The sequence below is a fragment of the Martes martes genome (genome assembly GCF_963455335.1).
Source record: "Martes martes genome assembly, chromosome: 10".
In the NCBI taxonomy this organism is placed as follows: domain Eukaryota; kingdom Metazoa; phylum Chordata; class Mammalia; order Carnivora; family Mustelidae; genus Martes; species Martes martes.
The window spans coordinates 62600810-62627180 of NC_137898.1; the positions used below are offsets into that span (position 1 = coordinate 62600810).

The following is a 26371-nucleotide window of genomic DNA, read 5'->3' on the forward strand; positions in this document are numbered from 1 at the left end:
GCAAGAGAGGCTAACTGCAGACAGCTAGGCTGACAGCTGGGCCCATCTACCAATAAGCCAATGGTTGCTGCAGACAGGCCTTTCAGCAACATGGGGGCCAAACCCTGCCCAGCTCATCCACAGCAGGCAAAGGAGGTCACTGCAGTCAGCTGGGCTGAAGGCAATCACAGCTCAATTACAACAGGAGGGTGCAGGCAGCCCACACAGGGGACACTCCTAGAGGACCTGGTTCTAGTAACCTGAGGGGATTGTGCCATAAGGCAGCACAGGACCTCTTCTACAAAAGACCACTACTTTCAAAACCAGTAGACATAACTGCTCAAGCTAATACACAGAAACAAACACAGAGAGTTAGACAAAATGAAAAGACAGAGGAATGAGTCCCATATAAAATAACAAGTCAAAATCGCAGTAAAAGAACTAAATGAAATGGAGATAAGCAATGTACATAATAAGGAAGTCCAAATAATATTCAGAAAGATATTCAGTAAACTTGAGAGAAGAGTGGAGGAACTCAGTGAGCACTTCAACAAAAAGACAGAAAATATAGAAAATAACCAGTCAGAGCTGAAGAATCCAATAGCCAAAATAAAAAATATACTAGACAAACTCAACAGAAGATTAAAGGAAGCCAAAGAATGGATCAGCAATCTGGAAGACAAGGTAATGGAAAGCAAACAAGTTGAACGGCAAAAAGAAAAAAGAACAAAATAAGTGAGTAAGTAAGTAAGTAAAAGGAACTCAGTGAGATCAAGTGTAATAACATTCACGTTACAGGGATCCCAGAAGGAAAAGAAAAAGAGAAAGGAGCGGAAAAATTCTTTAAAGAAAGGACAACTGAAGATTTCCCTAATCTGGGGAAGGAAACAGACATCCAGGTCCAGAAGTACAGAGACCCTTAAAAAGATAAACCCAAGGAGGTCCACACCAAAACATATAAAGTAAAATGGTAGGGTGCCTGGTGGCTCACTCAGTAGAGCATGTGACTCAGAATCTCAGGGTCATTAGTTCAGGCCCCACACTGGGCATGAAACCTAGTTCTGTTTTTCTTTTTTTAAAAAGCAAAATGGCAAAAAATAATGACAGAGAAGGAGATATACAAAAGTTGAAGGAGTTCATCATCACTAAACCAGATTTATAAGAAAGGTTAAGAAGAATTCTTTAAGTGAAAAGAAAAGGCTATAATTAGAAGAAAATTATGAAAGGGAAAATATTCACCAGTAAAAGCAACCACAAATTAAAGGTTATAAAGCCGGTATAAAGGTTAAAGTACAAGAGTAGTAAAACTACTATGTAAAAAACTAAATATGTAAATAATCATATTTAGGGGTGCCTGTATGGCTCAGTTGGTTAAGCATCCGCCTTTGGCTCAGGTCATGATCCTATGGTCCTGGGATCCAGTCCTGTGTCTGGCTCTCTGCTCAACAGGAAGTCTGCTTCTTCCTATGCCCCTCCCTCCCACTCGTACTGGTTCTCTCTCTCTCTCTCTCTCTCTCATATCTATAAAAAATATCTATAAAAAATTTTGTAAGTCAAAGAACACACAAAATAAAAAGATGTAAAATATGACATCATATGCATAAAATGGAGAGGGGAAACAAAAATTAGTGCTTTTAGAATGTGTTCAAACTTGGGGCACCTGGGTGGCTCAGTGGGTTAAGCCTATGCCTTTGGCTCAGGTCATGATCTCAGGGTCCTGGGATTGAGCCCCGCATGGGGCTCTCTGCTCGGCGGGGACCGCTTCCCCCTCTCTCTCCACCTCTCTGCCTACTTGTGAACTCTCTCCTTCTGTCAAACAAATTTAAAAAAAAAAAAAAAAAGGTGTTCAAACTCAAGTGACCATAAATTTAATGTAGACTGCTACACACTTAAGATGCTATGTATAAACTCAACAGTAACCACAAATCAAAAACCTGTAATAGATACACAAAAATTAGAGAGAGAAAAGAATCAAAGCATACCACAAAAGAAAGCTATCAAAAAGCACAGGGAAGAGAGCAAGGGAAGAAATAGGGAACAGAGAATAACTACAAAAATAACCACAAAAAAAATAATAAGATGGCAATAACTCCATATATATTAGTAATTAATTTAAATGTTAATGGACTAAACACTCCAATCAAAATACATAAAGTGGCAGAATGGCTTAAAAAAAAAAAATCGGGGCACCTGGCTGGCTCAGTGGGTTGAGGCCTCTGCCTTCAGCTCAGGTCATGATCCCAGGGTCCTGGGATCGAGCCCCGCATCAGGATCTCTGCTCAGCAGGGAGCCTGCTTCCTTCTCTCTCTGTCTGCCTCTCTGTCTACTTGTGATCTCTGTCTGTCAAATAAATAAATAAAATCTTTAAAAAAAAAATCCAAGACCAATGTTATTCTGCCTACAAGAGACTCACTTTAGGCCTGAAAACAAATACAGACTGAAAGTGAATGGGTGGAAAAACTTATTTTATGCAAATGGAAGCAAAAAAAATTTTAAAGGAAGCAATACTTCTATCAGATGAAATGGACTTTAAAACACAGACTATAACAAGATACAAAGAACTGCATTACATGATAAAGAAATTAATCCAACAAGAGGATATAACAAATATAAATATCTACACACCCAACAGTAGAGCATATCTATATATAAGCAAATATTAACAGTTATAAAGGGAGAAACTGACAGTAATACAATTATAGTAGGGGACTTTAATACTCTTTAAATCAACAGATAGGGGGCGCCTGTATGGCTCAGTGGTTTAAGCCTCTGCCTTCGGCTCAGGTCATGATCTCAGGGTCCTGGGATCGAGCCCCTGCTCAGCAGGGAGTCTGCTTCCCCCTCTCTCTACCTGCCTCTCTGTCAAATAAATAAATAAAATCTTAAAAAAAAAAAATCAATGGATAGATCACCCAGACAGAAAATTAGTAAAGGAACACTGGCTTTGAATGATACACTAGACCTAACAGATATACACAGAACATTCCATCCACGAGCAGCAGAATACATATTCTTTTCAACTGCACAAGGAACATTCTCCAGGACAGATCACATGTTAGGCTACAAAATAAGTATCAATAAATTTAGGAAGACTGAAATTATACCAAGTATCTTTTCCAACCACAACAGCATGAAACTAGAAATCAATTACAAGAAAAAAAATTGGAAAAACCACAAACACATGGAGGCTAAACAACATGGTACTAAACAACCAATGGATCAATGAAGAAAATAAAGAGGAAATAAAATTTACATAAACACGAAAATGAAACCACAGTGATCCAAAATCTTTGGGACAAAGCAAAAGCAGTTCAAAAAGGGAAGTTTGTAGAAATAAAGGCCTATCTCAAGAAACCAGAAAAACTACAAATATACAACCTAATCTTACATCTAAAAGAGCTAGAAAAAGAACAAACAAAACAAGTAGAAGGAAGGAAATAATAACGATTAGAGTGGAAATAAACAGACAAAAAAAGAAAGAACAAAAAAACCTCAGTGAAACCAAGAGTTGCTTCTTTGAAAAATTAAACAAAATTAATAAGTCTTTAGCCAAACTCATCAAAAAAAAAGACAGATGACTCAAATAAATTCAGAAATCAAAGAAGAGAAGTAACAATGAACACCACAGAAATACAAAGACTTACAAAAGAATATAAATAATTATACGTCAACAAATTAGACAACCTAGCAGAAATGGATAAATTTCAAGAAACATACAATTTTCCAAACTGAATCAGGAAGAAATAGAAAATCTGAGCACATCAATCACTAGTAATGAAATTTAATCAGTAATCAAAAAACTTCCAAATAAAAGTACAGAACCAGATGGCTCTGTGGGTGAAGTATACCAAATATTTAAGTGTTAATACCTATTCTTCCCCAATTTTTCCCAAAAAATATGAGGAAGGAAAACTTCCAAATTCATTCTATGAGGCTAGGATTACCCTGATACCAAAACCTGAAAGGGACACAATAAAAAAGAACTACAGGCCAATATCTTCAATGAACATAGATGCAAAAATCCTCAACAAAATATTAGCAAATTGAATTCAACAATACAATGAAAAAATTATTCAGCACAATCAAGTGGGATTTATTACAAGGACACAAGTATGGTTTAATATTAGCAAATCAACCCATGAGATCTATTCCATTAACAAGAATAAAGATAAAAACCATATGATCATCTCAAAAGGTGCAGAAAAAGCATCTGAAAAATACATCTGTTCATGATAAAAAACTTTCAACAAAGTGGGTTAGAGGGAACATGCTGCAATATTATAAAGGCCATATATGAAAAACCCAGAACTAACATCATACTCATCGGGGAAAAACTAAGAGCTTTTCCTCTAAGATCAGGAACAAGACAAGATGTCTACTCTTACCACTTCTATTCAGCATAGTACTGGACATCTTTGCTGTAGTAATCAGATAAGAAAAAGAAATAAAAGGCATTAAAATTCATAAGGAAGAAGTAAAACTGTCAAAATTTGTAGGTGACATGATACTATATAGAGAAAACCCTTAAGGAGTCCACCAAAAGCTATTAGAACTGATAAATTAATTTAGTCAAGTTGCAGGATACAAAATTAATACACAGAAATCTGTTGTGTTTCTATACACTAAAAATGAAGCAACATACAGAGAAATTAAGAAAATAATCCCATTTACAATTACACCAAAAAGAATAAAATACCTAGGAACAAATTTAACCAAGGAGGTGAAAAACCTGCCCTCTGAAAACTACAAAACAATTAGTGAAAGAAATTGAAGATGACACAAAGAAATGGAAAGAATTCCATGCTCATGGATTGAAAGAATTAATAATGTCAGAATGTTCATACTATTCAAAGTAATCTACAGATTCAAACTATCCCTATCAAAATACCAAGGACATTTTTCACAGAACTAGAACAAGTATTCCTAAAATTTGTATGAGACCCCAAAACACCTCAAATAGCCAAAGCAATCTTAAGTAAAAACAACAAAGCTGGAGGTATCATAATCTCAGATTTCAAAATATACTACAAAGCTGTAATAATCAAAACAGTATGGTACAGGCAAAACACAGACACACAGATCAAAAGAACAAAGAGCCTGGAAATAAACTCACACACACCAAGTCAATTAATCTAGGACAAAGGAGGCAAGAATATATGATTGGGGAAAGACAATCACTTCAATAAATGATGCTAGGAAAAAATGTGGGGCTCAGCCCTGGGACCCTGGGATCATGACCTGAGCCAAAGGCAGACGCTTGACTGAGCCACCCAGTTGCCCCTAAAATTAAGTTTTTAAAACACTATAAAAATTCCCACATCAGAAATAAAGCATAGGGCATCTCTATATTCATATAATTTTGATTAAAATAATGTATTTAAAGCAATCTCAGTCAAAATGGCAAGGTCACAATGTCTTGTAACTATGGCCAGACTATGAAGTGAGCATAACACAAAAAATGTATTGGAATTGTGATCATAATTACAAACATTCTGGTCATAAACATTATACAAATAATTTAAGGTACAACAAATTAATTTCTTAAAATATAATGGTCCTTGAGAAGGACTTGGAAGAATGTATAACACATGAATTTGTCATAGTCAGCCTTGCAGTATAGCTATATGGAAAAACCCTTATTGTTCTTATTAGAATACATGTCCTTATTGGAATACAATCAAGGAAAAGGATTGCGCCTTGCTTCCAACTTTTCACATAAAACTAGCATGGTGCACTTGTACATATTATCACACAGTAAATATTCGCTGAGCTAAATTAAGCTGCTTGACTTCATAACAGGACTCAGGATATGATCCCTCTCAAATTTGATGTCAGTTGAACTATGCCCATATAACTATAGCCAAGAAATAATTTCAAAGACCAAAGGTGAAAGAGTTTGGATTCTGGACTCTGTCAGACCTATGTTTAAATCTCAGTTTAGAGGCACCTGGGTGGCTCAGTTGGTTAAGCAGCTGCCTTTGGCTCAGGTCATGATCCCAGGGTCATGAGAAGCAGGAGAACCTGCTTCTCCCTCTGCCTCTCCCCGTTTGTGTATTGTCTTTCTCTCACAAATAAATAAATAAAATATTAAAAAAAATAAATCTAAGTTTGGTCCCCTACTGATGAAGTATATTAATTCTGGTGGATTACCTAGCCTGTTCGAACTTTCCCTCTTTAGAGGCAAGTTTCCTCATTTGCAAAAGGGATGGTGATAATTTCCAGGGCATAGCATGTAAGGCTGGTGATGATAAAAGCAGCAGCTAACACTTAATTGCCAGCATTTTGCATGTGCATAATATGAAGAATATTCTTATCTAATCCTTTAACCAGTCCATCATGTTACTGCTATTCTTTTTTTTTTCTCCTTAGGTTATTGCTATTCTTAATTTACAAATGAGAAAACGGACGATTAGAAATTTGTCCAAGGTCATGTGTAACTGATGAGCAGGCCACAATGAGAAAAAGAGCCTGCGGTCTAATAACCAAAAACCTGATACATAATAAAGGCTCAATAAATAAATGGAAGCTATAATAATTATTTTTCAACTACTAGATTGATCTAAATTATGAGTAGGAGAGAAGAACATCATCATAGAACTATTTTTATTTGGAAAAAAGTAAAAGGAAAGAGAAATACACTCAAAATAGAAGTAGTAGTTGATCAAAGAAAAATGTTCTGATTGGGAAATAGCAAAAGGAAAAAGGCAAGATTTCATGATCAACCACATGGCCAGAGAGGCAGGAAAAGTGAGAACAGGAGCAGAGGTAAATCCAACAGCTTAGTTCATGGCTTGAGACGCAGAAAGGTATTTAGTGACAATTTTCATTAAGCCCAAAGAGATTTTGGATATACATTTCTCCAAGGAAAACTTTGTCTTTGAAGCATTTAAAAGCATCACCTTATATAGGAACAAAACCATCAAGCATACAAAAAAGCGTGTTGAATGATAATAGATTGGAGATAAAGGAGGAGGAGCTGAAGACTATGTTCAAGGGACATAGTCTACACTTGATAAATGTTTGCTGGTAGAGGGAGGGAGGGAGGAAGATAGGGTGGGAAGGGGAAGAGGGGAAAACAGGGGATTCCGAAAAGAGCCATACAAAGAAATCCTGAGATGAGGAGAAGCTAAGGAGCTTGGTGGGAGAGCAGATTTTATGCAAGTAAGGCAGTATCTGCCAAGAGAAGTGTGGTCAAACTCTTACCTCAACCCACTGTAGAACAACCTCTTGTAGTCAACATTTATTCTACTGATATTTTCTTTTGTAAGATGTTCAATGGAATATAACCTGCCCACTTGCTGAAAACCAGGAGCTGCTTGTTTGACATATTCCCTGTCGAAAGCTGGCAACCAAAAAATCTGTAAGGAAAAAAAGGAAGTCATTCAGTGGATAATCAGCTCTCCAGGTACAAAGAGCCCCATGTAGAATAAATGGAGCCTCATTCCAGCACTGGTTAACAGTCTACAGGGAGTGGAGGGAGATTCTAGTTCTTGATGAGACACAACTTGGCCTAATACTGTCTAATGAACATTTGTAACGGGGCTTTCACCAGGATTGTTCTGGAGTTGAGATTTCTCAGAGTTAACATCCTGAGTCAAAGGCCCATTGTGTTTAGATAGCCTCACAGGAGCCAAAGTAGATGAGGGCTGGTAGGTGTGGATGAAAGGTGGGAATCATATTTCCTCTGGTTGGTGATACTAAAAATCACCTTTGAAAGGGGTCATTTCCTGTCATTGGGGAATACTATAAGGATTCATCTGTTGAAATAGTTCCATTTGCAGGGAAACACGTATTTGTTTCACTCAGCACTCTATCACATTCTGAGAACTTAAGAGATTTGGAATGATAGCTCAAGTGCAGAGAATTGCCTCTGAAAAACATGATGAACAAATCTCTGCTCAAATCTCTGAACAAATAAGAACCAGTTGTTTCTTCTGTATCATTAATTAAAGCCAAATCCTCAAAGCCTCAGTGTTGCCCAAGCCCCTTCTTATAATAGTTCTATGCCAGTGACGATGCAGGTCACATCACGTTACAGACATGTAACGTGTAACATGTAACGAGTAACGTGTAACATGTAATGAGTGCTGTTATTTCATTTGGTTTGGAGTAGCAAACAGCTTCCATGTTTTTCCCTACTGGGGAAAATTCAACTGGGTCATTCTTAGATTGCAACATGCAGCTACGTGAGTAAAAACCTCCATTTCTACAGATAGCCAAATTATTTGGGCATCTCAGGGAAGATCTACAGGATAGGTCAAGCTCAACTGCTATTCTCCTGGGACATGTTACCCACCTCCCAAACTCTACCATGAATAATGAGGTAGACATACCAGATGTTGCTCAATTTTAGAGTCAAGGATCAAGCTTACTACACGGCGAATATATGTGCCTCTGAGAGGATGTTTTCGTGGAGGGGCATTAAGATCAAACATCACAAATTTTTTTTCCTTCTGTGCAAGTTCCAATAAATCGATTAGTTTTGGAATTGTCTGATTTTCTGCTCTTTCACGATCAGCCTTTGATAGGGCTTTCATTCTATAAAATGGTTTCAACTAAAAACAAACACATCAAAGAATACATTGGCTCCTATCAAAAGCAGTTTCTAGTTTTCCTGTTCTATAGCCCCACACCCAGACCTACCTCCATTTTGCTCCATAATCATTCCACCCACCAGATCCTCTGAAATACTGGTCTTGAGATAAGAGTTGCCAAGGAGAGAAATTAAATGTAATCTTCATAGGTAATCATGGTATTTGGAATGATTTCTTCTACACTGTATGACATGTGTTTGCACTGAAGGTCCTTCATATTTTTGTTTTGACCTTCCTTTTCAGCTTTTTTTCCTAGAACTTGAGATAATAAAATCTCTTTTTATAAAAGTCACACTGGCTTCCCACATTTGCTCTCGCTGTCCTAGTTTTATGTAATGGAAAGAAAATGGGCTCTGGCTTCAGATTAAATTGGATTCAATCCCAACTCTATCACTCATTGGCTTTCTTTGATGAATCTACCTTCAAAGTATTTTTTTAAAAAATATTTATTTATTTATTTGAGAGAGAGAGAAAGAGAGAGAGAGAGCGAGAGAGAGAAAGCACATGCAGAGGGAAGAAGAAGAGGGAGAGAGAGCAGCAGACTCCCTGCTGAGCAGGGAGTCAGACACAGCACTCAATCCCAGGGTACCGGGATCATGACCCAAACCAAAGGCAGACGCTTGACTGACTGAGCCACCCAGGCAACCCCCCCGCACCTTCCTAAACCTATAGCTTAAGTGTTACCTCCTTCATGAAGCCTTCCTTAAATATTCCTGAACTAAACACACTTTGATGGTATTAAACTCCAAAGACTCATTTTTATGCCTCAGTTGCATGTTTCATTCCATCTTCTACTTGTTTATGTCTTAGACCAGGTTCATATCCTGGTTTCATATGTCTCTTGTTGTGTAACCTTGGTAAAACCTTTAAATTCTCAGAGTCTTTACTGCCCAAATTATAAAATGGGGGAAGGGAGAGGTAATCTATGTATTTCTCAGGATTATTTTGGTTTGTTTTTTTTTTTAAAGATTTTATTCATTCAAGACAGGGAAATACAGAAAAATACACAGAGAGAGAGGATGAGCAGGAGGAGAAGCAGGGGGAGAGGGAGCAGCACACACCCCTCTGAGCTGGGAGCCCTACACAGGACTCGATCCTAGGACATGGAGATGGTGACCTGAACCGAAGGCAGATGCTTAACCAATTGAGCCACCCAGGAGCCCCTATCAGGATTATTTTGAATATTAAATATTCAAATAATTCAAATAATTAAATATTAAATATTCAAAAATAAAATACAACATCTACAAGCATGTCTAGTACATAGAAAAGTGCACAATTCACATAGTTCCCTCACTCCCTACTGTCTCTACTGGACTGTACTTCCCTTATAGCAGGAACTGTCATATTTTCTTTGCAATACACCGCATTTCATTTTACACCTCAGTCCATATGTATATTAGCTATATTAAATTTAATAAATGACTACTTTTATAGTCATTTGCCCATTTTAGATCATTTGTAGGTGAAGTCAGTGATAAAAGGCTACTTCTAAGAAGGAAACAGGACATGGGTTCTTTCCTCAAGAGGCAAGTAATCTCTTTTTCCTACACAACTTTATCTTTGTTCTCCTTCTGACCCTATTTCTTCCCCTTCCCCTGACCTCCTTATTCTCAGCAAAGAAATTATCAGATTGTACGGTAACCTCATGCTAGAACAGAAGTCAGGCCATAGAAATTAAGTTAAACCATGGTCTATATCTGAGCTGAGGTCTATTATTAAAGGTTTTCTTAATCCTCAGGAAAAGAGAAAAACTGCTTCAAAATATAATATACTGTTAGATTCTACCAGATCTAGACCAACTGATTCACTTAATTATTAGATCTTCATGTGGGGGAAAAAAATTTTTTTTAAAGATTATTTATTTATTTGACAGAGAGAGATCACAAGAAGACAGAGAGACAGGCAGAGAGAGAGAAAGAAGCAGGCTCCCTGCTCAGCAGGGAGCCCGATGCGGGGACCCTGGCATCATGACCTGAGCCGAAGGCAGAGGCTTTAACCCACTGAGCCACCCAGGTGCCCCATGTGGGGAAAATTTTTAAAAGAACAGAATGAGAAAGACCAAGACAGAACTTAGATAACTCAGCTGTGCATACATTGAAAAATGTCCCTGAACAGGCAAAAAGAATAGGAGATGCACTGTACAAGGACATTTATAAAAGCCTTTCCTTTAAGGATAAACTGAACAAAAAAATAAAGATTAAACAAGAGGAAAGTTTAAAACTAGATTTAAAAAAAAAAAACACACTAGATTTCAGTAAGCTTTAGATAGTCTTATGGGGGTAGCTCTAATGGCAAAAGTAAATTGAGCCTTTTTAAAAATATATAATATAGGGAACTTAGTGAGAAAAATAAACGGGAATGGGACATAGCCAGTTTAGCCTCTTTCCAACATATGATTGAACATTTTCAAAAAAGCCCAAGGAAATAACGAGGTAGAAATGAAAAAAATTTCTGGTTCTCCATATAAAACACTTGGTTCCTCAAATAAAAACAACACCAAAAGGTTCTCAGTTCTCTATGGTTATACTTAGAGAAATTACAAGTAGGACAATCCAATGTCCTATGTCATATTGGTCCAATGTCAAATTAGTAAGATATAAAACAATTTTCCATAATCTGCCCACTAATGCCACTTAAAGGGAAACATTATCACTCAACATACAGTTCTGAAAAGAATTATCTGTAAATATAGATGAACAACAATACAACTTCTTGTTGATACAGGTGCAACTACCTTTACTATTAATTCTACTACCATGAAAAATCAGATTCTTCAAAGTACTAAAACCATTTAAGTAGTGGGAATTTCTAATAATTTTGAATCCTTTTCCACATCCTAACCTGTAACTGTTACTTTTGTCAGAAGAACACTACTTTCTTCTCTATGGCACTTTCCTATAAATTTCATCATTAGGAATCTAGTCTGCAAAAAAGATCCACCAAAAGAAATATAACAGAGACAAAATATTTTCAGAATTGAAAATTGCAGAAAATTCTACTGCACATTATCAAATTATGGCTATGGACATTAGTATATTGATTCAAACAACAACTAAATAATTGACCATTGTACCATAATCACTGGGAAAAGAAAGAATAATTAGGAGTTAAAACCGTAAGGGTTCAGATTGACTCTGTTGATACCATTGCCTAAAAACCTCTTAATGCTGAAGTTAAGGAAGATTTAAGCCAACTGTAACAGACTTTCTTTTTTTTTTAAAGATTTTATTTATTTATCTGACAGAGAGGGAGAGACAGAGAGAGAGGGAATACAAGCAGAGGGAGCAGGAGAGGGAGAAGCAGGCTTCCCGCTGAGCAGGGAGCCTGATGTGGGGCACGATCCCAGGACCCTGGGATCATGACCTGAGCTGAAGGCAGATGCTTAACAACTGAGCCACCCAGGCACCCCTGTAACAGACTTTTAATACAACAAGGATTAATTATCCCTAATATTAGTCCAAGCAAAATGTCTGTTTTACCTGTTTTAAAAAAAACCAAAACTATGATGGTAGAGGATACAAATTCATCTAATTATCTGTAAGCTATTTACCAAAGAGTTATATCTCACTTTTGAGTATTGTCTAACCCAAATGTATTCTCTTTGGCCCCATCTTTGCTTTCTTTCATGTTTTAGCTGGTGAAGATAGCCAATATTCACGGCCTTCACCAGGGCACAATCAACAATTTACCTAGAAAATTATGCTTCAGACATTTATTGAAGCCCCATCCTACTTTTCTCAAATCTTAAATGAAGAGCATAAGGATATACAGTGGGGCACCTGGGTGGCTCAGTCAGTTGAGTGGCTGCCTTCGGCTCAGGTCATGATCCCAGGGTCTTGGGATCGAGCCCCGCATTTGGTTCCCTGCTCGGTGGGAAGCCTGCTTCTCCCTTTCCTTCTGCCGGCCACTCTCTCTACCTCTACTCTCTATCTCTCTGACAAATAAATAAAATCTTTAAAAAAAAAAAAAAAGGATCTGCAGTAATGCGTCTTGAAATTGTAAGATCAACTATACAGTCATAGAGCTTCTAAAAAGAAATTTTAGTTCTAAAGCAGACCTCATTCTAGAGATTCAATTTTTTTTAACATTTTTATTTATTTATTTGACAGAGATCACAAGTAGAGGCAGACAGAGAGAGAGGAGGAAGAAGGCTCCCTGCTGAGCAAAGAGCCCGATGTGGAGCTCGATCCCAGGACCCCGGAATCATGACCTGAGTCGAAGGCAGAGGCTTTAACCCACTGAGCCACCCAGGCGCCCCAAAAGAAATTTTAGTTCTAAAAATAACAATTCATCATCCAGGGTTCAGCAAACTTATTCTGTGAAGGGTCAGATACCAAATGTTTTTTGACTCTGTGAGACATACAGTCTCTGTCACAATGACTCAGCTCTGCCATTATACTGCAAAAACAGCAACAGACAATTCATAAGTGAATACGCAAGGCTATGTTCCAATAAAATTTTATATATGGACTCTGAGATTTGAGTTTTATATAATTTTATATCATTTTATTTATATATAATATATAAATATATAACATATAATATATAACATATGTAATTTATATCACATTATTTTTCTTTAGATTTTTTTCAACCATAGGAATGTAAAAACCAGTCTTATTAGCTCACAGACTATATAAAAATAGCCAGTGGCTGGGGCGCCTGGGTGGCTCAGTGGGTTAAAGCCTCTGCCCTCGGCTCAGGTCGTGATCCCAGGGTCCTGGGATCGAGCCCTGGATCGGGCTCTCTGTTCAGCAGGGAGCCTGCTTCCCTTCCTCTCTCTGCCTGCCTCTCTGCTTACCTGTGATCTCTGTCTGTCAAATAAATAAATAAAATCTTAAAAAAAAATAGCCAGTGGCTGGATTTGGACAGCAAGCCACCACTGGCCAACACTTGATCTATGCCATGATGTGTTGTCTGAGGATGGACATCATCTAATGAGAGATTACAGATTATCCAAAATTATCCAAGGCCAAACACTAAGGACAATGAAATAATTTCTGGAATTAGTTGGATGTTGTAGAGTATACACAGCAAGCTCTTCTGAAATAGGCTTCTGTATGATTTAACTTAAACATCTTGGGAACCATTCTCAGAAAACACAGAAACGAAAAACACCTTCATTAGTAATCTCAAAATATTTCTTCAACAATCACCTTTGCTGATCTTCCAAATCATAATAAACCTTTCTTTGATTGAAAGTACATGAAACAGGGGGCGCTGGGTGGCTTCAGTGGGTTCAAGCCTCTGCATTCAGCTCAGGTCATTATCCCAGAGTCCTGGGATCAAGCCCCACATTGGGCTCTCTACTCAGCAGGGAGCCTGCTTCCTCCTCTCTCTCTCTGACTACTTGTGATCTCTGTCTGTCAAATAAATAAATAAAATCTTTAAAAAAAAGAAAATAAAGTATATGAAACAGGAGGTCATGGTCTAAAAGCATTAACTCAGCAACCTGGCACACACTGAAGACTCATTGCCTATTAATGCCTATTCTTTGATCCAGTAGCAAGGCTCTTTATCTTTGCCTCAGAAGTAAATGCAAATTGAAGCAGCCATTCTAAAGAACAGTTTGGAGATTCCTCAAAAAGTTAAAAATAGAACCTACCCTACAATCCAGCAATTGCACTACTAGTTATTTACTCAAAGGGATATAAAAATACAAATTCAGGGGTGCCTGGGTGGCTCAGTGGGTTAAAGCCTCTGCCTTCAGCTCAGGTCACGTTCCCAGGGTCCTGGGATCAGGCCCTTTGCTCAGTGGGGAGCCTGCTTCCCCCTCTCTCTCTGCCTGCCTCTCTGCCTACTTGTGATCCCTGTCTGTCAAGAAATAAAATCTTTAAAAAAAATACAAATTCAAAGGGGTACATGCACCCTGATGTTTAAAGCAGCATTATCAACAATAGCCAAACTATGGAGAGAGCCCAAATGTCCACCGACTGATGAACAGATAAAGAAGAGGACACACACACACACACACACACACACACACAGGAATATTACTCAGCCATCAAAAGAATGAAATCTTGCCATTTGCAATGACATGGATGGATCTAGAGTGTATTATGCTAAGCAAAGTCAGTCAGTCAGTCAGATAAAGACAAGTACCATATGATCTCATTAAGTGAAATTTAAGAAAGAAAAGAGATAAACATATGGGAAGGGGAGAACAGTGAAAAAGAGAGGGAAACAAGCCATAAGTGAGTTTCTACTACAGAGAAGAAACTGAGGGTTGATGGAGGGATGTGAGTGGAGGATGGGCTAGATGGATAATGGGTATTAAGGAGGACACTGATTGCAATGAGCACTGTTGTTGTTATGTAAGTAATGAATTACTGAATTCTACCCCAGAAACCAATATTGTGTTGTATGTTAACAAAATTTTTTTTAAAAAGAGGTGAAATGGTGGCGCCTGGGTGGCTCAGTCAGTTAAGCAGCTGTCTTCAGCTTGGGTCATGATCCCAGGGTCCTGGGATCAAGCCCCGAATTGGGCTCCCAGATCAGTGGAGAGCCTGCTTCTCCCTCTCCCTGTGCCTGCTGCTCTACTTGTGCTGTCTCTCATCTGTCAAATAAATAAATAAAAATGTTTTTAAAAGAGGTGAAACATAGCTAACCATAATTTTAAAAATCACCAATGTTAAAAGGTAGACAGAAACACAAGGAAAAAAAATAACAGAGATACAAAATAACCAAAAAACAAAAGATAAAATGGTAGTGGTAAGTCCTTACATATTAGTAATCACCCTAAATGCAAATGGATTGAACTCACCAATCAACAGAGAGAGAGAGTCCAGACCCAACTATATGACGCCTTTAGGAGACTCATTTCAGTGATAAAGACACAAACAGGCTCAAAGTGATGGGGTAGAAGATGATACTCCAAGCAAATAACCAAAAGCAAGCATGTGTAACTATTTTTGGATCAGACAAAATAGACTTCAAGACAAAAATGTTAACGAGAGACAGGGAAGACCATTATATAATGACAAAGGGTTCAACACATCAAGAACACAAAACATGGGTGACTGGGTGGCTCAGTTAGTTAAACATCTGCCTTCGGCTGAGGTCATGATCCCAGGGTTCTGGGATCAAGGCCTGCATCAGGCTCCAATCTCTCATGTGCACGCTCTCTCTGTATCAAATAAATAAATGAATCAATGAATAAATCTTTTTAAAAACCATACAATCATAAATACGTATTCTCCCAACACTTGAGCACTATTTAATTCTAGTACAGTTAACATACAGTGTTGTATTAGTTTCAGTTGTACAATATAGTGATTCAACAATTCTATATAGTACTCAGTGCTCATCGTAAGTGTGCTCTTAATCCTCATCACCTATTTCACCCATTCCCCCAACCAACCTACCCTCTGGTAATCATCTGTTTGATCTCTATAGTTAAAAGCGTCTCTTTGTTTGGTCTCTTTTTCTCTTTGTTTCTTAAGTACTGTATATGAGTGAAATCATATGGTATTTGTCTTTCTCTGACTGGTTGATTTCACTTAGCATTATACCCTCTAGTACCATCATTGGCAAGATTTCATTTTTTTTTTTTATGGCTGAATAACATTCCATTCTGTGTGTGCATGTACACATGCACCATATCTTCTTTGCCCAATTATCTATCAATAGACTTAGCTTACTTCCATAATTTGGCTATTATAAATAATGTTGCAATAAAAATAGGGGTGCATATATCTTTTCACATTACTGTTTCTGTATTCTTTGGGTAAATGCCCACTAGTGGAATTACTGAATCATGTAGTAATTCTATTGTTAAGTTTTTAAGGAACTTCCATGTTGTTTTCCACAATGGCTATTCTAGTTTGCATTCCCACCCAAGGTGCATGGGGGTTCCTTTTTCTCTACATCCTCACCAACACTTGTATCTTGTGTTTTTGATTTTAGACATTCTGAAAGGTGTAAGGTGATATCTCATGTGGTTTTGATTTACATTTTCCTGATGATTAGTGATGTTGAGCATTTTTTCATGTGTCTCTTGCCCATCCAGATGTCTTCTTTGGAGAAATGTCCGTTCATGTCTTCTGCCCATTTTTTAATTGGATTTTTTGTGGTTTTTTGGTGTTGAGTTGTGCAAGCCCTTTATATATTTTGCATAATAACCCTTCATCAGACATGTCACTTGTAAATAACTTCTCCCATTCAATAGGCTACCTTTTAGTTTTGTTGACTGTCTCCTTTGCTGTGCCAGAAGCTTTTTATTTTGATGTAGCCCCAATAGTTTATTTTTGTTCTTATTTTCCTTGCCTCAGAAGACGTGTCTAGAAAGATGTTGCTATGACCAATGTCTCTCTCCTAGAATTTTTATGTTTCAGGTCTCACATTTAGGTCCTTAATCTATTCTCAGTTCATTTTTATGTATGATGTAAGAAAATGATCCAGTTTCATTTTTTGCATGTAGCTGTCCAGTTTTCCCAACACCATTTGTTGAAGAGACTTTTTTCCCATTGCATATTTTTGCTCCCTTTCTCAAAGATTAGTTGGCCATATAATTGGGAGTTTACTTCTGGGCTTATTATTCTATCCCATTGATCTATGTGTCTATTTCTGTCCCAGTACCATTCTGTTTTGATTACTACAGCTTTGTAATGTATCTTGAAATCTTTGATTCTGATACATTCAGTATTATTTTTCTTTTTCAAGACTGTTTTGCTTATTTGGGGTCTTTTGTGGTTGCATGCAAGTTTTAGGATTGTTTGTTCTAGTTCTGTGAAAAATGATTCTGGTATTTTGATAGGACTGCATTAAATGTATAGATTGCTTTGGGTAGGATAGACATTTTAACAATATTTGTTCTTCCAATCCATGAGCATGGAATTCTTTCCATTTCTGTCATCTTCCATTTCTTTCATCAATGTTTTATAGTTTTCAGAGTATGAGTCTTTCACCTCCTTGGTTAAGTTTATTCCTAGACATTTTATTCTTTTTGGTATAATTATAAATGGGACTGTTTTCTTAATTTCTCTTACTGCTACTTCATTATTACTATATAGAGATACAATGGATTTCTGTACATTGATTTTGTATCCTGCAACCTTCCTGAATTCATTCAGTAGTTCTAGTAGCTTTTTGGGGTCTTTATGGTTTTCTATATACAGTATCATGTGATGTGCAAATTCTGACAGTTAAAAAAAAGTTCTACTTCTTCCTTACCAATTCAGATATCTTTCTTTCAGATGTCTGTCTTCCTTCCTTCTTTCCTCTTTCCTCCCTTCCTCCTTTTCTTTTCTCTTTGCCCGCCCACCTGCCTGCCTGTCTTCCTTTCTTCCTTCCTATCACTGAGGCTAGGACTTCCAGTATTATGTTGAATATAAGTGATGAGAATGGACATTCTTGTCTTCTTTCTGATCTTGGAGTAAAAAACTCAGTTTTTCACCATTAAGTATGTTTGCTGTGGCTTTTCACAAATAACCTTTATTATGTTGAGATATCTTCTCTCTAAACCTACCTTTGTTGAAGGTTTTTATCATGAATGGCTGTCAAATTTTGTCAAATGCTTTTTCGGCACCTATTGAAATGATCATTGGTTTTTATTCATTCTGTTGCTGATGCAATATGCCATGTTGATTGACTTGAGAATACTGAACCACCCTTGCACACCAGATACAAATCAGACTTGATCATGATGAATGTATTGTTGGATTCAGTTTGCTAACATTGTGTTGAAGATTTTTGCATTTACGTTCGTCAGAGATACTGGCCTGTAGTTTTGGGGTTTTGTTTGTTTGTTTGTTTGTTTTTTGTAGTGTCCTCATCTGGTTTTGGTATGAGGGTAATGTTGGCATCATACAATGAATTTGGAAGCTTTTCCTCCTCTTCTATTTTTTGGACTATTTTAAGAAAAATAAGTTTTAAGTGTTCTTTAAATGATTGGCAGAATTCACCTGTGAAGCCATCTGGTTTTGGACTTTTGTTGCTGGAAATTTTTTGATAACTGATTCAGTTTCATTCCTGGGAACTGGTCTGTTCAAATTTTCTTCCTACTTCAGTTTTAGTAGGTGATATGTTTCAAGGTATCTACCCATTTCTTCTGGGCTGTCCAATTTGTTGGCATGTAATTTTTTATAATATCCTCTTATAATTCTTTGTATTTTGTGTCTTTGTATTTGATTATTTCTCCTCTTTAATTTCTGATTTTTGTTAATTATTTTGGGTTTTTTTTTCTTTTTGTTTTTTTTGGGGGGGGATTTTTTTGATGATACCAGCTAAAGGTTTTTCAATTTTGTTGATCTTTTCAAAGAATGAGCTCCTGGCTTCACTGATCTGTTCTATTGCTTTTTAATTTCTATTTCATTGATTTTTGCTCTGATATCTATTCTTTCCTTCCTTCTACTAGTTTTGGGCTTTGTTCTTATTTTTCTAGCTCCTTTAGATACAAGGTTGGGCTTTTTACTTAAGTTTTTCTTACTTCTTGCAGGAGGCTTGTATTGCTACAAACTTCTTAGATCCACTTTTGCTGCATCCCAAAGGTTTTAGATTGCTGTGTTTTCATTTTCCTCTGTTCCATGTATTTCTTGATTTCCTCTTTGAGTTCTTTGTTGACCCTTCCATTGTTTATTGGCATTTTATTTAACCTCCATGTATTTGTGTTCTTTCCAGATTTTTTCCTGGTAGTTGATTTCTAGTTTTACAGTATTATGGCCAGAAATAGACGCATGGTATGACTTCAATCTTTCTGAATTTGTTGGGGTTTGTTTTTTGGCCAAATATGTGATCTATTCTGGAGATTATTCTATGTGCACTTGAAGAGGAATGTATATTCTCCTGTTCTGGGATGGAATGTTCTGAATATTATCTGTTAGATCCATCTGATCCAATCTGATCCAATATGTCATTTCCTTGTCAACTTTCTGTTTAGATGATATATCCATTGATCTAAGTGGGTGTTAAAGTCCTCTACTATTACTGTATTACTATTGATTAGTTCCTTATGTTTGTTATTAGCAGCTTCATGTATTTGGTTGCTCCCATGTTGACTGCATAAATATTTACAATTATTATATCTTCTTGTTGATTGTTCCCTTTATGATTAAATAGTGTTCTTTGTTATGATCTTGTTTTAAAGTCAATTTTGTCTGATATAAGTAGGGTTTTCTTTAAGATTTTATTTACTTATTTGAGAGAAAGAGAGAGAAAGCACAGAGGGAGATGGCGAAGCAGATGCCCTATTGAACAAGGAGCCCGACACGGGGCCCCATCCCAAGAGCCTGAGATCATGACTGAGCAGAAGGCAGCCGCTTAACTGAGAGAGCCACCCAGGTGCCCCTGATATAAGTACTGTTAACCCAGCTTTCTTTTCACACCATTTGCATGATAAATGTTTCTCTACCTCCTCACTTTCAATCTGCATGTGTCTTTGGGTCTGAAATGAGTCTCTTGTAGGCAGCATATAGATGGGTCTTGCCTTTTTATTCATTCTATCACCCTATGTCTTTTGATTGCAGCATTTAGTCCATTTACATTCAAAATAATTATTGACGGGTATGTACTTACTGCTATTTTAAAACCTATTCTTTTGACTTTTTCTCTGTTATGCATGTGCAAAACATTCTTTGTATGTAGTATCTTGTTCTCAAATAACCCCACAGAACTAAGGTAGAAATTTTTTTAACTGAGTCTCTACTTTTCATGGCAATGCAGTCATTTGCATATGTTGAATAAAAATCTGTCCTCCTTTTTACTGGGATATAATTTAACAAATTGTGTAATCAAGGCCAAATATGAAGGATTATATTTGACAATACATTCAATTCGGTCAGATATGACAAGTACCTGTAAGGGCTTATTTAGCCAGAGCGATTCCATCCTGTTAAATAGTGATTCTGTTGTTTATGCAGTAAAACTTAAACTGACCCTGCCCCCCCCCCCCTCCGGGGAACCTACTTAAAAGCAAGTCCAGGAAACCAGTAAAATATGGTCGGCCAGTCCCAGATAACAGAGCCCAAATACAAGGGTGGGTCAGGTCAGGTAGAGATAACAGAGCCCCAATGCAGGGATGAGTCAGGCCAGGTGGAGATATCCAATCAGTGGGGCGCGCATACTGCCTCCCTAGCTACCAAGGAGTGTGGGTCCCGCCTTTTGGGCGCCAATTCTGACCAAGGTGATAGGCTAGTTCAAATAGCTACTATGGGGTGAACTGTAATTCAACTGGCCACCCGTGTGTGACCTAGCATGACTGTGCAGCTTTCTCTGTGTGTTACAGTCTCATTGGCCACCTGTGTGTGGCCAGGCGCAACCACATGGCCTTTGCTCTATAAAAGTTAGTCCATAAGGCAGGGAGGGGTCGCTCTCTCTGTAAGAGGCGGCCCCGAACGGTCAGTTTGATTCTCGATGCTTGGCACGAAATAAAGCTTTACTTGACCTTCGCTTTGTATAAGTCTCGCTCCTTTGATTACGGACCTAACATACCCAGTCTCCATTAAGGACACAGATATAATTGATATTTGAAAACCCATGCTTATAAGTCTTCCTTAGCAAACTAGTATCTGTTGTTGTACACTGTCCCAGCATCACAGGCAGGAAGAAAGATCACTGCCTAGCAGGAAAAAAGACAAATTTGCCCATGTTTGTAGGTACACAGGTAAAACCTGGTAGAGATGAATTTCTTATTTTGTAAATAATCATGATAAAAAGAGCTTTGGAATGACAGGGACTATTAAAATTGAAATTTTTGATTCTGTACATAATCTCCAGATAGAATCTAATTTGAGGGGCACCTGGGTGGCTCAGTTGATTAAGCATCTGCCTTTGGCTCAGGTCATGATCCCAGGGTCCTGGGATCAAGGCCTGTATCAGGCTCCCTGCTCAACTGGGAGCCTGCTTCTCCCTTTCCCACTCCTTCTGCTTGTGCACTCTTCTCTCTCTCTTTGTCAAATAAATCTTTAAAAAAAAAAAAAAAGAATCTAATTTGATAGACTTAGAAGTTGTTTAACACAATCTCCTTCTAGATTTGCTGATTATACAACAAGGAACATTATGTGTATTAATTGATCCTTCTTACTGAACCTATGGAAATTAATAAAACCAAGTAACACAACACCTCACTAAGATGAATCTCTAAATAATCTATAGAAGTTAATTATGACTATAAGAGGAGACTGTTAAACTATTCAAACTTAGAAATAAGGCAAAAAGTTGATTGTTGGACCATATAGCATCATATGGTAGCACATTCTTTAACAAACTTGTATAAGTGTCATCTGACTCTTTGGGGAAGGTAACTTTGTTTGAATTAACATTGTTATCAATTAAGGCAAAACTATGCAAAGTTAGATGTTAAGTTGTAGAAAACTGATAAAAATGGAAATGATTTCTGCCCAAGAGAGATGCAGATAATATTTTCTGATAGAGGAGATAACTACAAAGATAGAGTTTATTGTCATATAGTATTATATAATCACATATATATGTGTGTGTGTGTATATAGTATAGTATATTAACTAAGTTTGTATCTAATCTAGTGATCTAATTTCAGCATTTCTTTGTTGCACTGACTATACACATGTTGGTTTCTCACTTTTCTTTTGAGTGGGTTTTGTCATCCTGATTTGCTCTCTCATTAATGTGCTAAATAAAACTTTACTCATGCTCACTATCTAGTTGCAGGAGAATTTCATTGTTTTTAAAGATTTTCTTTATTTATTAGAGAGAGAGAGAGAGAGCGAGCATGCACAAATGTGGGGAAGGAGCAGAGGGAGAGGGAGAAGCAGATTCTCCATTGAGCAGGGAACCTGATGCAGGGCTTGATGCCAAGATGCTGAGATCATGACCTGAGCCAAAGGTGGATGCTTAACTGACCGACCCACTCAGGTGTCCCTGCATGAGAATTAGATTTTGTTTTGAGAATTATACTTTCACAAAAAGATTTAAGAAAGCTCTACAGAAATGGTTTTGCTGGAGAAATAGGAACTCAGCTGAACTTCCAGGAACAACTGCCAGAACTGCTCTATTTTTATTTCATTATCAATCAGATTAACAATTTAATTTTTACCAATAATTTCAGGAATAAATATACTAACAAATGGTCAACTCACCACCATCATTGATCCATAATCATACACACCCAATGAAGAATGACCAGAATAATCCTAACAAAAACAAGGTCTTTGCTACAAAAAAGTATCCACACATCTAAATCTTTAAATCACATGCCAACACCACTTCAGCCACCCCTGACTGTACAGCATGCAAGCAAAGAAAACTCCACAATTAAACCTAAAAATAAAGCCCCCTAGGTAACCATATTTAGAACTTCAGGTTTTGGGATACTCCACAGTAGCCACAGTAATAGTATTAATGAAATACTGCAAGCATGCCACCTAAATATGCTAAAATAAAACTTTTAATCCTTAAAAAATCCACCAAAATTTATTACAATAACATATCTAACCCTATCACTTACAGTAAGATTTTATGAGTTGTACATTATACATAAGACACAAAATCAGCCTTTCCATCTGAAAGGCACATTCGCCATAACATTAACTATACCTGACTAACCCAATATATACATTCTAATGGAGCATCTCTGGTTTGTATGTGTCTATTTATTTATGTATGATGAGACATATACAGAGCTTACGTGCACACAGAAACAGTATTTATAGGCTTTATACTCCTATAAGAACAAGCTTTCTGGGGTGCCTGGGTGGCTGAGTCAGTTAAGTGTCTGCCTTCGGCTCAAGTCATGCTCCCAGGGTCCTGGGATCGAGCCCCACATCGGGCTCCCTGCTCAGTGGGAAGCCTGCTTCTCCCTCTCCCACTCCCCCGGCTTGTACTCCCTCTCTCCCTGTCAAATAAATAAATTAAATCTTTAAAAAAAACCACGTTTTCTAAGAAGATACAGTAATTACAAATCCACTTCCAGCTATTTCTCATATTAACACTAGTTAACAGAATGAAATTGAAGTAGAGAAGTCCATTTTAACATAATGCTTTACTTAACAATATTTTTACATGAAACAGATTCAAGTAAGTTCTCAGGGCTAATATCAAATACAAATAAAATTCCTTTCCTCCCCAAGTACACAATTAAAAATACTGTAAGACTTACTTTCCTAATTATAATTACCTGATAAGAGAGCTTTTACTACAGCTGATATCCACACCACTGTCTCTGATGCTACAGGTGCTAGCAGTATAAATCCTTGCTGTCCTGTCATGTTCAGATGTCTATTTTCAAAGCTGAAGTCTCAAATGAGTGTATCTGATTGGTATAACCCAGGTCACATGGACTCCCCCTAGGGATATGATAATTTGGAAACTAAGTAGTTTTGTTGTCTTTAATCTATCTTGGAAAGGCAGATTTAACTTTTATCGAATGCAAATGTGACCTTTTATTTTAGCCACTTTAAAATACTCAGGATAATTCTAAACTCTTTAACTTGTTATTTAAGCTTTGCTATATTCTCCTCTAAACATGTTTTCCCAGGTTCTTCTTCAAATCTATCTCCCATCTCCTCCTTACTGACCTTTCTCTCTTTCCTTCCCTCCGTTCTTCTCTTCCTCTTTCAGACATGCATGCATGTACACCATATCCACTCTTGCTCCAGTATACTGTAATCTTTGAAACATGCTGCCATCATTGTCCATGGTTCCCATTAGTAATGATATTCTTTCAGCTCAAATGATACCTTTGCATCAAGTATTTTCAGCCCTCTCAAGTACAACCATTCACTCTTGCCTCTAAATTAAACTGTACACAGCAGTGTTTTATATTTTACCACATTGGCCTATTTATCTCCTCCCCATCTCCATCCCTCAGACTGAGTTAGAAGTGGCTCTTGTGTGTTCCTAAGCCATCTAAAATTAACTTCAGTTTAGCACTTATCACACTGTATTTTGTCTCTTCTAGCCTGTGAACTCCATCAGAGCTTAGTGTGTTTATTGACCATTGTATTTCATGTGCCAAGAACCCAAAAGGTACTCAATAAATATCTAATGAATGATAAGAAGAGGAGGTTAGAATAAATATGTCCCCCAGTCTGCCTCATCTATGACTGTGAGCTACTTAGAATGCCTAGGAAAATGCTGTGTACATGAAGACACAATAAAAGTTTATGCAATGCTTCGATAAAAAGGAATTAAATGACAAAAGTTTATGAGATTATCTTCAGAATTTCCAGTCAATGTAGAAAGCAGCAATTAGACTGACTGCATTCCTGGAAAAGCCCTCCTATCAATGCTACAGTTCTGCTACCAAACTGGGATGAAATTGTGCGTATGCTAGGAGCAGCACATGACTTCATACAGAAGAGAGATTCAATGCAGGTTTGTTGAGTTGGGGAATGTCTTACCGGTGACTGTACAAACCATTTGCCTGCATTCAGAGTCGACAGGAAACGCCACGGGAAGAAGCTAGGATGTGTTAAGGAGGCATTTGGCATGACCTCCTTAATATTGGTTGTTCTTCTCAGGTCATAGTCATGCATAAGAAAAGGTACATGATCTAAACTGCAGGCAGAAGGGGAAAAGAAGAGGGAAAAAGGCTGAACTCAGCCACGTTGGTTCTCAGAAAGCCCATCAATGTCACAAGACTTACTTGGGTTCCTTACTCCCTCCCAAATCTCAGCAAAGGACTAATTACTAGTCACTTATAGTTTGATTTCAATATTTTATGCTCTAGAAATCAGTTTTTAGTGATATATAATAATCAAATTAGTGATGGTGAAAAAGTAGCTTCCCTATCTAGGGGCTTTCTGGCATCAAGAAGACAGTAGGTACAGTAATAACCCAAGAGTAAGGCAAGTAGGGTAGGGGGGGCAAAGCTCTGAGGTCCAAAACCATACTAAGCTGGCATTCACACAATCTCCTGTTCTGACCCATTTCCCAGGTAGATACCTTCCTTGAGTATTTCTGGCCCTAGACCCTTCAAATCAGAAGGTATCATTAGAAAAGTTCCTTGTTCTCTTATCTGTTATTTGCCTTTAAGTATCTCTGGTTTTACGAAAATCTCTCTTCCTTTCTCATTAAAGTACCTGTGAAGAGAACTCTGTAATAGCCATGAGGGTGTAACAAAGCTGAGACTTGGCCTCCTGCCCATAAACAACTAGAAAACTGGACAAAATAAGGGAAATAATTCTTTTCAGCCCAGGGGGGGGAAGGGGAGCACAGTATGATTATATCTGAGAAAATGTATACAGATGAAATTAGCTCTTCCATTACCCAGGCCTGATTTTTGCAGGTGATTTTTACTAGATTTACTGATTTTTACTAGACTGTGTCACAGAGAGGGGGAACCTAAAATGTATCCAGCTATCATGTTGATTTGAGTAGAAAGAGAACAGATTAAAGAGAGGTCAAGTTAGCTAGAATTTGTGGGCTAGCATCTCACAAAGAATGGAGCTATGGGGGGGAAAAAAAGAGTTCCAGAGAAATATGCAGAGGTCCTTTGAGTATATAGCTAAATATCAATTAGTATATGTGCAGAGTAAAACCTATAAAGCTTGCGAAGAACAACTTCCAAGAAAAGAAAAATCACCAGAAAGTTCTAAGACAATGTACAGAGCCCACACAGGACTATGAATCTTTTAAGTTCCATCCAGCAAGAGCAAAGACACTTCAGTAATTACAAAGGCATTCTTCAGAGACTCCAGGGGGCCATGCCCTAAAATGGGGATAATTTAGAACTAGAATGACATTAAAGAACTTAAAAATATCCTTCAAAGGATCAACCTAACTTTAAGTAACTTAACTGCTTGCTAGAGAAATCCAAAATTCTTTAAAGGAATACAACAAAATATAGTAGCTATCCTAAAACCACATGTCCATCAAATTTA

At 37.4% G+C, this 26371-nt stretch overlaps 1 protein-coding gene across 1 annotated transcript in view; it reads right to left on the reverse strand.

Annotated features, from left to right (window-relative positions):
• GDPD4 (glycerophosphodiester phosphodiesterase domain containing 4) overlaps positions 1–26371 on the reverse strand; it is a gene marked incomplete at both ends in the record, with an annotated part of 138502 nt that overhangs the window by 27487 nt on the left and 84644 nt on the right. The window contains 3 exons of the mRNA XM_080816362.1: positions 7183–7337; positions 8313–8534; positions 24890–25046. Of these exons, the coding sequence (XP_080672488.1) occupies positions 7183–7337; positions 8313–8534; positions 24890–25046 (534 nt within the window). The remainder of the gene's footprint in view (positions 1–7182; positions 7338–8312; positions 8535–24889; positions 25047–26371) is intronic.